Genomic DNA, 16,018 nt, shown 5'->3' on the forward strand with positions numbered 1-16,018 from the left:
CCAAATGACTGATATTTTTGCTTCATCGTTTTAGTTCTTGTCCCAAGTCCAGAGTTCTTTGTGTTTTAAGTTGGCATCCTTGGTATCATGCATCAAGTGAAGTCCAGCAAATTCCTGCGTTCACCTGAACCTCAGCAATTCTTAGTTAGACAGATTGGACCAAATATACAGGACGTCCATCCAGTGTCAAGACAATGTAACTCAATGCTTTCTGGTAATATTGTACAATGGGAATGTATTTGTTTAGATTGTGCACTCTTAGTGACCAGTGGAGTGTGTAGTCTATAATATGTATTATATGAAATATATATTTTGTGGCAACAGTTATCACAGCCTACACAGCTTCACGAAATTGTCTTGTATATTAGTTTATCCATTCTTTTTTTAGCAATTGCTGCTTATATAAAACCAAAAATATTTGACGTTTAACAAAAAAAAAGGGGAATAGATCTAACACCCCTACATTAGAGTATTGAGCACATACTAGTTAAATGCTTATACCTTCAGGGCTTGAAGAACTTTGTGAAGAACTTTCAAGTACTTTTTGAAGAACAGACAGTTTTCCAGAGGATTACAAACAAGCTTCTGGATGAAGGTTAAATAATAAACCTACGTGTGGTAGTATGTATTAGGGGTCATGTGGGACTGGAAGCCCTAATGTCATTGGCTGACAGATCCCGGGTCCTGGTTGGCCGTTGACCTCTAGCTCCGCCCTGAAGACGGAGTATAAGAAGCCGGAGTCCTCCCCCGCAGGCCATTCTACTATCGAGCTGCGGGGGAACAGACACGCTTAATAAAGCCTCATCGACTTCACTCTATTCGTCTCACGGAGTCTTTGTGCGCTACACTACGCAGGCAAGATCAGAATATTAAAACAATGCTCGATGTACTGATTAACTGTGTAAGCAGACTGTGGCCCGATTCTCCGAACTTGTTGCGCCCTTGCTCAAGCGTAACAAGGCCACTGAATAGCGGGAGAGGCCAAAATCAAGATCTGCGCCAGGCGCCAAACAGTTTGCGATGCAACCAGCCTGCTCCTGTCGCCGAAATTGGGATCTTGCCGTAGCGAGGTGAGAAACCAATTATCACCACATAAGCCCCATTTCCATACAACTAATGAGAACGATGCCAAATCCAATCGCCTCCCGTCATTCAGTGGCCCCCCCAGCAAGTTCTCACTCTGGCGCCGATTAGTACTCCTTTTGAAAAACGTGAACCTGCGGGAGGGCATCTGTGGGAAGCCGAGGAGGTGAGTAGCCACCTTTGATCACAGGTAAAGAGCCCGGGGGGTGCGGGGGTGGGCCTTGGCTGGGGCTGGGGAACACCACGATACCAACCCCTGGATCCTGTGTATCCATTCCGGGGGCAACCCTTGTCCCTGCCCGTCTGCCCCAGCGACCACCTGTAACCCCACCGACTGCTGAGGCCTCATGCTGCACGGCTGAAAGCTATTGCTGATAGGGAATTGGCAATCGTGGTTAAGTGAGCAATTCACAGATGCCAGGTGGATTCCTGTAGGTGGGTGGGCCATGTAGCACGTGGGAATCATTGCCTAGCATCCCAATTAAACCTTGATGACTGGACACTGTGGCTGAACACTGTGGGAAGCAAGACCTCACACGCAACATCCGAAAATCCAGGGGGTGGGACACAGCCCAGGGGCCATGTCCAGGGCCGCAGGGTGGGTGGGTGCCACGGGGAGGGGGGAGGTGGAGGGATGGCTACAGAGATGGGAAAGGGTCTGGGGGTTCAGGCCACATTGCAGAAGAAAGTGACAGAGGCATCCTAATGGTTGTGCAAAAAGGATTTTCATGTGCTGTATAATACCCCACTCCTGTGGGTGCCTCCCCCCCGCCGGCCGCCCCCTCACCAATCCTCAACGTGCCTGGCCCTCCTAGCTCTACTGCTATATTGGTTGTGATCTTTCAGAAATCACTGGAGGCAGGAAGAGTCGCAGAGGACTGGAAAGTGGTTAATGTAACACCACTGTTTAAGAAGGGAGGGAGGCAGAAGACGGGAAATTATAGGCCTGTTAGCTTGACTTCGGTCATTGATAAGATTTTAGAGTCCGTTATTTAAGATGGGATCGCGGAATACCTGGAAGTGCATGATAAAATAGGACTGAGTGAGCACGGCTTTGTCAAAGGGAGGTCACGCCTGACAAATCTATTAGAGTTCTTTGAGGAGGTAAAAAGGAAGTTAGACAAAGGAGAAACAATGGACGTGATTTATTTAGATTTCCAGAAGGCCTTTGACAAGGTGTCGCATAGGAGATTATTCAATAAGTTAAGAGCCCGTGGTGTTAAGGGTAAGATCCTGGCATGATAGAGGATTCGCTGACTGGCAGAAGGCAGAGTGGGGACATAGGGGTCTTTTTCAAGATGGCAGCCAGTGGCTAGTGGTGTGCCTCAGGGGTCTGTGCTGGGACCACAACTTTTCACAATATACATTAATGATCGGGAAGAAGGAACTGAAGGCACTGTTGCTAAGATTGCAGATAATACAAAGATCTAGTTCGTATTGAGGAAGCAGGAGGGCTGCAGAAGGATTTGGACAGGCGAGGCGAGTGGACAATGAAGTGATAGATGAAATACAATGTGGAAAAGTGTGAGGCTATGCACTTTGGAAGGAGGAATTTAGACATAGACTATTTTCTAAATGGGGAGATGCTTAGGAAATCAGAAGCACAAAGGGACTTGGGAGTCCTTGTTCACGATTCTCTTAAGGTTAACGTGCAGCTTACATTGGCAGTTAAAATGCAATGTTAGCATTCATGTCAAGAGGACTAGAATACAAGACCAGGGATGTACTTCTGAGGCTGTATAAGGCTCTGGTCAGACACCATTTGGAGTATTGTGAGCAGTTTTGGGCCCCCTATCTAAGGAAAGAAAGATGTGCTGGCCTTGGAAAGGGTCCAGAGGAGGTTCACAGGAATGATCCCTGGAATGAACAGCTTGTCATATGAGGAACGGTTGAGGACTCTGGGTCTGTACTCGTTGGAGTTTAGAAGGATGAGGGGGATCTTATTGAAACTTACAGGATACTGTGAGGCCTGGATAGAGTTTCCACTTGTAGGAAAAACTAGAAGCAGAGGGCACAATCTCAGACTAAAGAGACGATCCTTTAAAACAGTGATGAGGAATTTCTTCAGTCAGAGGGGTGGAAATCGGGGCAGCTGGTGCCCACCGTCGCCACTCCATGGGACGGGTCCAGGTTGGCACTTTGCGGGCGATCTACCATGTGACAATGGTAACTCTTTTTAACATGATTTCATGAGATATAAGACCATAGAACCATGAGACATAGGCGCAGAATTAGGCCACTCGGTCCATCGTGAATCGGAGCTGTCCTTGGAACAAACAGTTTAGATTTGTCAGGCTCACGAGCTCGCAGCACAGCATTCTAAAATGTTTCTCAGTAATGGTGGCATCTTCTTGGAGGAAAGCACTCCGGCTGATTTCCTTTTTCCAAAAAGACGGGAAACTTCCGATTCCTTCAGCAATCGTTCCCTCAGCTTATTTTCATTCACAAGAAACACAATTTGGTCCCGAATCTTGGAAGATTCCACCACAGAAAAATTTCAGGTTTTATCTTTTAATTTTAAATCAGTGATGAAATGACCTATGGACTCTTCTGTCTTCTGTAAACGTGATCTAAAAACATAGCATTCATAAATTTCATTCTTTATGGGGGTGAAATGTTCATCAAATCTTCAAATTACTTTGTTAAAAGTTTTACTATCTTCATCATTTGCAAATGTAAAAGTATTAAACAGCAATTGCTTCGGGCCCTGCCACTATTAGGAGCATCGCTACCTTGCCTGAATCTGATTAATCTCCTAAATTTACAGCAGTAGGATACAGTTTAAATTGTTGTTTGAACACAAGCAAGTTGCTGTCCATATCACCATGAAATCTGAGACTCATTGATGGCTTCAATGACTCCATGTAGTTCATTCATGCAGTCTGTAAAATCTTCAAATCTCTGTGGACCTCGTGGCAGGCTCGATGTGATAATTTTTTCTCAGTGTTTAATACCATCCAACCCAGGTATCATGTAATGTTCTTGTTGGATGGCCTGATTTATATTACAGGAACATTTGTAGCTAAAGCTATAAATTATTTATTAACATTAATTGTGGTCGACTATATACAAAACAACAGATGAATAACAGTATGAAAATGCACAAACCACTATCTCTCTCTCAGCTCCCTCATCAGTCTGAGGTCACCTGACTCTAACATTCACTTATATACTAATGACACTCCTAGTGGTCAGTCGGTGAATTACGACACAACCATGATATCACTCCATTAACCTGAAGAGAATCTTGAACTAGGACTCCTAAGTTCCTTTGTACTTCTGATTTCCTAAGTCTTTTCCCATATAGAAAATAGTATATGCCTCCATTCTTCCTACCAAAGTGCATAACCTCACACCTTTCCGCATTGTATTCCATTTGCTACTTCTTTGCCCACTCTCCTACCCTGTCCATGTATTTCTGCAGCCTGCCTGCTTCCTCAATACTACCTGACAAACTGCATATCTTTGTATCATCTGCAAACATCGCAACAGCGCCCTCAGTTCCTTCTTCCAGATCGTTAATGTATATTGTGAAAAGTTGTGGTCACAAACGCTGACCCCTGAGGCACGCCACTAGTCATCCGCTGCCATCCTGAAAAAGACCCCTTTATCCCCACACTCTGCCTTCTGCTAGTCGGCCAATCCTCTATCCATGCCAGTATCGCCGAGCAGAAAATTATAGCCAAGTTCCGCACACATGAGTGCGGCCTCAACTGGGACCTGGGATTCATGTCGCATTACATTCATCCCCCACCATCTGGCCTGCGAAATCCTACCAACTGTCCTGGCTTGACACACTTCACACCTTTAACCTGAGGTTACCCCATCTCTGGAGCTGTAAAGATTTAATCACCTGCTAATGCTCGCATTCCAAGCATTGTCTGGCAGCTTTGAATTTGTCTATATATTTGTTTCTGGAACATACCTCTTCATTCACCTGAGGAAGGAACAGCGCTCCGAAAGCTAGTGACATCGAAACAAACCTGTTGGACTTTAACCTGGTGTTGTAAGACTTTGTACTGTGCTCACCCCAACGCCGGCATCTCCATATCATCAGTATCTTAACCTTAACACCATGGGCTATTAACTTATTTAACAGCCTCCTATACGGCACCTTGTCAAAGGTCTCTGGAAATCAAAATCGATCACGTCCACTGGTTCGCCTTTGTCGAACTTCCTTGTTATATCCTCAAAGAATTCTTAGATTTGTCAGACATGACCTCCCCTTGACAAAGCCGTGTTGACTCAGTCCTATGTTATCGTACACTTCAAGGTACTCCGCGATTTCATCTTTAGTAACGGACTCTAAAATCTTACCAGTGAACAAAGTCAGGCTAAGCAGCCTATAATCTCTTGTCTTCTCCCTCTCTCCCTTCTTAAACATTTTCCAGTCCTCTGGGACCCTACCTGCCTCTCGTGATTCCTGAAGGATCACCACCAATGCCTCCACAATCTTCTCTGCTATCTCCTTTAGAACCTTGGGGTGTAGTCCATCCGGTCCAGGTGATTTATCCACCTTCAAACCTTTCAGTTTCCCCAGAACCTTCTCCTTAGTAATGGTCACTTCACTCACCTCTGCCCCTGATTCTCCTGGAGCTCTGGCATCCCACTGGTGTTCTCCACTGTCAAGACTGATGCAAAGTAACTATTCAGTTCCTCTGCCATTTCTTTGTTTCCTATTACTACTTCTCCAGCCTCATTTCCCAGTGGTCCAATGTCTATTCTTATCTCTCTTATCTTTTATACAAAAAACAAAAATCTTGCTATCCTCTTTTATATTACTGGCTAGCTTACACTCATATTTCATTTTCTTCTCCCTTATTGCTTTTTTAATTCTCCTCTGCTCGCTTTTAAAGGCTTCCCAAACATCTGGCTTCCCACAAATAATCGCCACCTTGTATGTTTTTTCTTTTGCTTTTATGCATTCCCTGACTTCCCTCATGAGCCATGGATGCCTCGTCCTCCCCTAGCATGTTTCCTCCTCCTTGGGATGAATGTCTGTTGTGCCTCCCAAATAACCTCCAAAAACTCCTGCCATTGCTGCTCCAATGTCTTCTCTGCTAGGCGCCCCTTCCAATCAACTCTGGCCAGCTCCTCCCTCATGTCTTTGTAGTTCCCTTTATTCAATTATAATACTGTTACATCTGATTCTAGTTTCTGCCCCTCAAACTGCAGGGTATATTCTATCATATTGTGGTTACTGCCCTCTAAGGGTTCCTTCACCTTAAGTTCCCTAATTAGGTCTGCATCATTATACATCACCAAATCCAGATTTGTTTGTTCCCTCGTAGGCTCTCATAGAATCATAGAATTTACAGTGCAGAAGGAGGCCATTCGGCCCATCGAGTCTGCACCGGCTCTTGGAAAGAGCACCCTACCGAGGCCCACACCACCCAATCCCCATAACCCAGTAACCCCATTCAACCAACCCTAAGGCCAATTTTGGACACTAAGGGCAATTTAACATGGCCAATCCACCTAACCTGCACATCTTTGGACTGTGGGAGGAAACCGGAGCACCCGGAGGAAACCCACGCACACACGGGGAGAACGTGCAGACTCCGCACAGACAGTGACCCAAGCCGGGAATCGAACCTGGGACCCTGGAGCTGTGAAGCAATTATGCTAACCACTATGCTACCATGCTGCCCAAGCTACTCCAAAAAACCATCTCGTAGGCATTCCACAAATTCCTTTTCTTGGGATCCACTACCAACCTGATTTTCCCAGTTCATCTGCATATTGAAGTCTCCATGATTATTGTAATTTGCCTTTTTTACATGCCTTTTCTATCTCCTGATTTATTTTCTGCCCCACATCCTGACTAGTGCTAAGGGGCCTGTACAGAACTCCCAACAGGATCTTTTTTCCTTTCTGATTCCTCAACACTACCCACATAGATTCTATGCCTTCCGACCCAATATCGCTCCTTGCTATTGATTTAATTTCATTCCTTACTAACAATGCAACCCCACCCCCTCTGCCCATCTGCTTGTCCTTTCAATAGGACACATCTTTGATATTTAGATCACAGCCCTGATCCCCTTGTAGTCATGTCTCTGTGATGCCCACATTGTACCGGCCAATTTCAATGTGCGCAACAAGCTAATTTATCTTGTTCTGTATACAACACCCTCAGTCCTGCATTGATCACCCTCCTTCTCATATTTGTCCCTTTTTTTGCTCTCCCAGATTCCTGCCACCTTCTATACTCTCTGTTCTATTATGTGTTCTGGAAACTTTACTAAACTCTCCAGAGCCCTTGGCCCCTTTAATTAGTTTAAAGTCCTCGCCACTAACCTGCACTTCTACCTTTACCTTTAGCTTTGATTTTCTAATTCTCTATACAACTGAATGATTTCCCCCACTATTTAGTTTAAATCCCTATCTACAGCCCTAATTGTGCAATTCACCAAGACTTTGGTCCCAGCATGATTCAAATTAAGACCGTCCCATCGGAACAGGTCCCAGTGAGTGTCAGTGGAATATGTGGATGCCAGGATTTGGTTCCGATAAAATTAGGCCATGTGGGATGGCCTGCACAGCTGCGGTTTTGTTATTATAATCGTTATTATTGGGCTTCAGCACTGTGGATATCCTTGCGATCAAAGGATAAGTGTGTTGATAAGGGGAGGGATCCTGAGCATTGTCTCCCTAATGTTCCTGGCAGGGTCTGGGGGTGTGGCCAGGGGTGAGTGTGCAGAGTGAGGTTCTCCAGCACAACTGGGCTCACTGGATGGCACTCTGAGAGAAGGTGGGACACGTAAGGGTGGGGGACGTTTGGGGGACTTGAGGGCTCTCTCTTCCAATTCCTTAACGACACAACAATATAGCTAGTCTTGTTGGTCCCACAGAGGCTGCCCTCGTGGTGCTGGTCTAGGCGGCCAGATGCTGGAAAAAGCAGCAGCAGCGTCGAAGCAGGCTGGAGGTGGCACCGCATGTGCAGGGGTCCGTCGCACACCCTGACGATCTGGCTGCCCAACAGGACGAGGAGGAACCCACAGGAGGATACCAGCGATGGTCCAACGTAAACAGGCGTCGTCAGTCTTTCGAGGAGATGACGGACAACATGTGCCGCAGGAGACTCTGCTTCAACAAAGAGACAGTTCTGCACCTGTGACACGTCATCGCGGGCTTGGCACCGTGTGAAGGAGGTGGACACTTCATCCCGGTGGGCGTGAAGGTCACCGCAGCCCTGAACTTCAATGCAACCAGTTAATTCCAGGGCATATCACAAGCTACAGACAACGAGTGCATCCGTGATGTTATAGGTGCCTTGGGTGCCCGGGCACTACACTATATTAATTTTGACCTGGACCAACGCCACCAGATGTCCGGGCAGCAGGATTCTCCACTATCGCCAGGATGCCCCAGGTCCAGGGAGTAACTGGTGGCACGCATGAAGACTTGTGTGCACTGGGGCATTAGGGAATGCCCTATAGTAACAGGAAGGGGTTCCACTCCCTGAATGTTCCACTCATGTGTGGCCACCACCTCCAGGTCATGCATGTGTGCGCGCTTCCCGTGGAGCGTGCATGACAACTACATCCTGGGACACTCGGAGATCCCCAGCATCTTCGAGAACCACTCCAGGAGGACAGGTTTGCTCTGGGGAGATAAGGGGTACCCGCTGAGATCCTGGTTGATGGCGCCAGTGTGGAGACCACTCATGCTGTCATTGAGTGGTGCATCGGACTGTTCAAAATGTGGTTCCGATGCTTGGAATGCCCTAGTGGTGCACTGCAATACCTACGTCTCCCATTTTGCGGTGGTCTGCTGTGCCCTCCACAATGTGACACAGCAGCGGGGTGACACCCTGGAGAAGGAGGAGGGACATGTGGCCTTCTTTGGGAGGGGGAGGATGTAGACCAGGAGAAGATGTTGGACGTGCCCAGGGAGGACCCGCGGGTGACCGGAGGAGGACAGGCAGCGGCAAGGGTCCGGCATGCCCGGCGGACTAGGGAGGCCTTTATCCTTTCCCCTTCTCATTGAACGAGGCTTTGTCTGTCAGCTCACCGTCTCTCCTCCCCAATCCCTCCTCCCCCCCCCCAATCCCCTCCTTGCCTCCTCCCCCATTCCCCTCCTTCACCCTCTCCCATTCTTCGACCCTCCCACCCCCGACTACCCTGTTATACCCTCCCAGGGTCTGTAACATCACCCCAGGATGATGGGCTTGTGATGGCACTGTCAGCGGGTCAATATAAAAGGCAGGTGAGTGATGATAACTCGCTATGTGGAAAGCTCTGGTGCTCCTCAGTTTATGCCAAGTCTGACTCCTCATGTTTGATCTTCAACCACTGTGTACGTGGGGGTGGGGGTAGCGGAGGGCAACATGGGGTTGGGGTACAGGCAGCCCGCTGTGAAGATTAACGTGACAGAAGCTGCAGATGTTTTGCCAGTCCTGGCAGCTCCCCACTGTTTGTACAATGGTGTTGACACCCTCAGCAATACTCCTTAGTGACTGTGCCAGGTTCTGCAGTGCCCCACAAAGCTTACGATGCCCTCTCTTTGTCCCCGCAGAAGAAGATAGCTCATAATAAGCAGAAAAGTCCACGCTGGGGGGGAGGAGTAGCAGAGATCCGAGTCCTCATCCACTATGAGGAATGGGCCGTGGTGATCGCGTGGTTGTCTGAGGAGAGCAGCAGCAGCCACCAACCCAAGGTTGGCCTGCACCACAGAGGTGAGGATTCACTACACCTTCATCCAGATGACCGGCCTCAAATGAGTTGTTCATGTCAGAGAAAATGATCCTTCTCACTGACCCCATGTCCATTCTCTCGCAGGATCTCATGGGGCCTGGCCATCCGGAGTTGTCCCCCACCCCCTCCACCCAAGAGTTGTCCCCCACCCCCTCCAAGGAGAGCTCCGAAGAGACCAGCATGGAAGGATCACAACTATCACCCTCACATTTCACTAACGCAGATACACATGCCTCAGTGGGCACCATTAATGGATAGATTTCTGGGGCACAATCTGATGAGCGCCACACAATTGCTGATGCACATCGGGTGGAGGCAAGGATCATCCAAGGGAGTCAGCAGTCGGAAGTCTACTGGACCCCAGGACTCAGCTGAGTCCCAGTCAGATGCTAAGACTCTGGATAGGGTTATCCCAGTGCTGATGCAGATCATAGGACGGGGCAGAAAAAAACTGCACAACATTCTCAGGGCAGCCAGGGTGAGTAGGCAGCACAGTGCCCCGACACCAACCCTCGTCCCACACACCCGAAACTTTACCCCCTTCCCACCTAGAGAAAGCACCCACATACCAGCACCCATACCGGCTGCCATGGCTGAGTGCCCTGGCCATTGAAGCCACCAGCTACCCATCCTCTGGGCTGCATGCGTCGGACTGTCTAACACTGCATTTTCTGTACACCCCCCCACCCCCCCCACCCCCAGGAGAAGGTCGGCCATAACCGCTGGGAGCAGGAGAAGACTGGAGGGAGACCACTGGACCAGCAGCCCCTCACCGCAGCAGAGCAGAGAGCCCTAGATGTGGTCGGCTGGCCTGAAGAAAGGTTAGTCGCCGAGGTGGAGATCAGCATCAGGCGAGGTGGTGGGACCCCGCTCAGTTGTGGTTCACTCACCGCCCTTACACCCATCACCACTCCCACAACACCCCCACACTCATAACACCCCCTCCCCTGAGCCTCATCCAGAACCCCAGGTGTCGACCAGCGACAAGATGATACCGACAAGGATGGGAACCATCGACCCGAATACCAGTTCACCCCGGAACCCGAGTCCGGGATGACACTGATTTCCTGTCACAGTTGTCTCCAACACCCTCCATCATCCCAGAAATACTCACCTCCGTTGGGAATGTTAGTGAAGAGGCTCCTGGGGCACCATCGGTGTGCACCACACACATGCCCCGGTACAGCAATTGGAGGTAGGAACTACCGAGTGGGCAGATGGTCGGAGGACAGGCCAATCCCAGGGACTAGTTGCCGTCCAGGTGGGTTTCTGGTTTCTGGAATAGACGGTCCCATCAATTGTGGAGATGCGGTCGCAGAGCCAGTGACTACATGAGGGGTTGTCATCGAGCATCCAGCACCTGGAGGGGTCCAACTGCATGCAGGAGCAGGAGGTGGTGCCGGCCATGTGTGCCATCCAGGCCAACACTGCCCTGGTGGCGTCTGTGATGGAGGGCTTGGGGGTGAGGGTTTCGGCCATGATTGAGTATGTCCAAGGCCTGGGGCACTCTGTGCAGGTGGTCGCTGAGGCCCAGGACAGGGCTACCCTATCACAGCTAGCTTGTGCCAGGGCCACCTGGACATTGCAGCGCCACTCCTGAGCAAGCCCAGTCACAGCAGGCCATGGTTGAGAGCATCGGTGGCATTGCCCATGTGCTGGCCGACGTGGCACAGGGAGGTGGCCCAGTCCCAGAAGGAAATGGCACAGTCACTGACTTATGTGGTACACACCCAGGGGGTGGTGGCACAGTCACAGTCTGATGTGGCACAGTCCTAGAAGGAGGTGGTCCACTCCCTGTGCTCCCTGGCTGCGAGAATGCAGACCCTGGCTGAGACGGCAGCGGGCCTCCAAGACTGGCAGGGGAAGCTTCAGGGGTTAGCTCCTGCTTGCATCCCCGTCCCATGTAGTACCCTGCAGGCCATTAGGCATCCTGAGGGAGGAGGAGGTGATGGAGCCCACGACACTGACTCCCGCAGGGGAGGTGCCGGAACACCGCAGTGCCTTGGACTCCCACCACCCCCCCCCCCCCCTGTCCCTGGCACATCACATGGGCAGCTGGCAGAACATGGTGGCACCATACCATCTTTGACATGCGAGAAGCAGCCGAGCCAACCCAGGCCCGGTCGCCCCAGAAGACGTCTGCTACAAGGGACACAGGGTGGGAATTACAGTAGGCCGCCTCCACTCCTGATGTACCCTCTGGGAATACAGTTGTATCCGTAAGGCCTGAAAATTAGACACCAGTTAAGTTGGCATGGGTGCAGGGCACAGTTTAGCAATAGAGGCTAGGGCATGAATCAATATATATATGTTTTCACATTAAATACCTGTGCACAATATTACAACCACCTCGGTGCTCTGCCTCTGTCCGACGCGTGAGATGGTCTGGGCTGGCCGCAGATGGGGCGCAGGTGGGCGGAGTTGAGGGGGAGGAGAATTGAACCCGATTCCTGGCGCTGTGAAGCCGCTGTGCTAACAATTGTGCAGAGCCTGGAGGCGATCAGAGCATCCCGCACGTTGGCCCTGGCACACACCTTGTGCGGCCTCCCGTGCCTGCCCCGGCCAATGTCCTGCCCATCCTCGCCCTCCCCCACATTCACCTCATCGGACAAGGCCTCCTCCAGCATGTCACCCCTCTACTGCACAATGTTGTGGAGGACGCATCACGATGCAGGCGACCCTCCCAGCAGTACACTGGAGGGCCCCTCCAGAACAGTCCAGGCACCTGAACCACAACTTCAGGGTGCGGAGGCACCATGTGATCACGCCCGTCAACCATTTGGCTGGTGGCAATCTGCAGAACCAGGGGCCAAGATGGGTGGTCAGTAGGGTGCGCAGCAAGATGACTACGTTGCAGGCCACGGCAATGGCATTCCATGCTAGTCCAGTGGGGGTCACCCCGGCCCCTCGCTTGTGTCCCCAGCACTGGCAGGGCCCCCACCCCACCCCTACACACTGTCACGTCCTAACTCTCCTCTCTCCCTCATCAACCATGGTGCCTGTTTCTCGATTTTTAAAAGCACAAGTGAACCTTCCCGTTGGGAATTCCCCCCTTGGAGGAGGAGAATAATGGAGGCCCCAGAGAATACTGGATCAGGCCTGCTAATGATATTAAAACGGCATTTACTGTACATGTGGAGTGGAACGCTTTGATGTCGCTTTCGAGTCCAGAAGATTTAGCGTGAACCCTGCGCCCGCCACAATTTTGGTGTCAATACCGATTCTCCGCAGAATCACCTTTCCTGATTTTGCCGTCGATCGACCGAGAATCCCGTCCGCAAATTTTAAGGTTGGTCTTAAAGGGAGGGAGGGCGTGAGGTGGAAAGATGAAGGCGTTCAACAAGATGAATTCTAGAGCATGACGTGTTCAAGACAAAAAGTAAAAACACAGGGATATTGAACAACAGTAACACAGCCAGTGGCTAGAACAGCATTCAATCTTATGTTTTCATTCCTCTTTCTCTCTCTATGTACCCTTTGATTTTCTTCCTTGAATACTCAATTTCCTGCTCTCTTACCCCAGGAGTGCAGAGGGCCAGAACTTCACCTTCCCAAAGTGCAGCCCATCATTACAATATACACATGCACTACATCCAAAACCTTTAATTGTAGGGGAGCTGCAATTTTAGCTATTAAAAATCCGCAATGGTACACGTACAGAAACTGTTCATATTGTTGTAGCATGCCAAACCAAGAATGGGTATCTATGGTAGGATAGATCTTAATTTTCTTTATTGGTGACTAGCTAAGTGCTACAAGGGTGCTGAAGTGATAAAGAGGATTTTTAAAATCAAAGAAATCATCTTTCAAACATTGAGTAGCTACGTTTAAACAGTGTAACCCACATTCCCTGGTGGAAGCTTCATTCGCAGGGTTGTGGATTGGAGAATTTGAATCACAATGTTGCATTGCCTTTACATGCTCGGAGAACACAACCACATCTTCAATTTTTAATTTATGCAATAATGCAGAAATTAAAATAGATCAAATTAAATGTTTACCTCTTCAAGCTCTTCAGTCATTTCTTCCTCTTCGTCATTCTCCTCTTCCTCAGTTTCTCCTTTGATTTTTTCTTTTTCTACCTTCTCTGGATCCCATTGTTCTCGCGGGTATATTTTGCCTGTGAGAGGATCTTGACGTTGTCCAGACACACGTTCACACAAGTCATGATCAGGACACTATCAACAAATAAAAAATAAATGCCTTGAACGTTTTTGCCTGAAATATTTTGTATAATCTGATTCTTTTTAATGTTATATTTAATCATGCTTCAAATCGCTTCTTTTACTCATTTGTGTGTCAAACATAACTGAAACATAATCATTTTTTTAACAAATAATTTTTATTAAGGTTTTCATAAAATATCAATAACAAAATGAAAAAGGAACCCAACAGGGTTAAGTACAAAACACAGTCTAGAAAAGCAACCCTCCATACCCCCTCCCCCCTGTACATAAATAGTAAATTAACATTGCCACCCCGACTTTAACACAACAGGTGTATATACACCCCCTCAGACCCCCCAGTGTGCAGAACAAAAACAAAAATAAAGTAAACCCCCCCCCCCCCCCCCGAGTTGCTGCTGCCATTGACCGATGTCTACCATTCTGCCAAGAAGTCTAAGAATGGTTGCCACCGCCTAAACCCTTGCACCGACCCTCTCAAGGCGAATTTCACCATCTCCAACTTAATAAACCCCGCCATATATTTGATCGAGGATTCCACACTTGGGGGCCTCGCATCCTTCCACTGAAGAAGAATCCTACGCCGGGCTCCCAGAATACCGGCCACTTTCGCCTCCTGCCCTCCCGGCTCCTCTGCGACCCCAAATATTGCGAGCCCCCAGCCCGGTTTGACCCTGGATCCTACCACCCTCGACACCGTCCTCGCTACGCCCTTCCAAAATTCCTCCAGCGCTGGGCACGCCCAGAACATATGCGTGTGATTTGCTGGGCTCCCTGAGCACCTAACACACCTGTCCTCACTCCCAAAAAACCGGCTCATCCTTGTCCCGGTCATGTGTGCCCTGTGCAGCACCTTAAACTGTATGAGGCTGAGCCTCGCGCACGATGAGGAAGAGTTCACCCTCCCTAGGGCATTTGCCCACGTCCCTTCCTCAATCTCCTCTCCCAACTCCTCCTCCCACTTACCTTACACCTCCACTACCAAGGCCTCCTCCTCCTCCTGCATCAACTGGTAAGTTTCCGAGATCTTCCCCACTCCAACCCCCCCCCGCCGAGAGCACCCTGTCCTGTACTGTGTGTGGCAGCAGCCGCGGGAATTCCACCACCTGCCGCCTGGCAAATGCCCTTACCTGTAAGTACCTGAAGGTGTTCCCCGGGGGGAGCCCATACTTTTCCTCCAGCTCACCCAGGCTCGCGAACTTCCCGTCCACAAACAGGTCCCTGAACCTTCGTATCCCTGCCCCGTGCCACCCCGAAAACCCGAAAACCCTCCATCTGTTCTCCCTGGGCCGAACAGGTGGTTACCCCAGCTACCTCCCTGTGCCGCCTCCACTGCACCCAGATTTTGAGGGCAGCCGCCACCACCGGGCTCATGGTATACCTCCTTGGAGGGAAGGCAGCTGCGCCGTTGCCAGCGCCCCCAGACTCATATCCACACAAGACGCCGTCTCCAACCTCTTCCATGCAGCCCCCTCCCCCTCCATCACCCACTTGCGCACCATCGTCGCATTGGCGGCCCAGTAGTACCAACAGAGGTTGGGCAGTGCCAGCCCCCCGCTATCTGTACTCCGCTCCAGGAACACCCTTCTCACCCTCGGAGTCCCTCGCGCCCACACAAACTCCATTATACTCCTGTCTAAAAAAGGCCTTCGGGATAAACACGGAGAGGCACTGGAACAGGAACAAAAACCTTGGGAGCACCGTAATTTTGACTGACTGCACCCTACCTGCTAAGGACAGCGGCAACGCGACCCACCTCTTGAACTCCTCCTCCATTTGCTCCACCAGCCTTGTGAAATTAAGCCTATGCAGGGCCCCCCAGCTCCTGGCCACCTGGACCCCCAAATATCTGAAGCTCCTCTCCGCCCTTTTTAATGGGAGCCCGCCAATCCCCCTCTCCTGGTCCCCTGGGTGAACCACGAACAGCTCGCTCTTCCCCATGTTGAACTTGTACCCCGAGAAATCCCTGAATTCCCTAAGGATCCTCATTACCTCTGGCATTCTCCCCACCGGGTCCGCCACATATAGCAACAAGTCCTCTGCATAAAGCGG

The 16,018-nt window shown here is 50.0% G+C and overlaps 1 protein-coding gene across 3 annotated transcripts in view; it reads right to left on the reverse strand.

Annotated features, from left to right (window-relative positions):
* Positions 1-16,018, reverse strand: part of ak9 (adenylate kinase 9) — a 544,334-nt gene that overhangs the window by 447,370 nt on the left and 80,946 nt on the right. For all 3 annotated transcript variants that reach the window (XM_072499993.1, XM_072499992.1, XM_072499994.1), the window contains exon 7: positions 13,784-13,960. In XM_072499993.1, coding sequence (XP_072356094.1) covers positions 13,784-13,960 — 177 coding nt within the window. The remainder of the gene's footprint in view (positions 1-13,783; positions 13,961-16,018) is intronic.

This window comes from Scyliorhinus torazame, chromosome 4 (assembly GCF_047496885.1).
Source record: "Scyliorhinus torazame isolate Kashiwa2021f chromosome 4, sScyTor2.1, whole genome shotgun sequence".
NCBI lineage: Eukaryota > Metazoa > Chordata > Chondrichthyes > Carcharhiniformes > Scyliorhinidae > Scyliorhinus > Scyliorhinus torazame.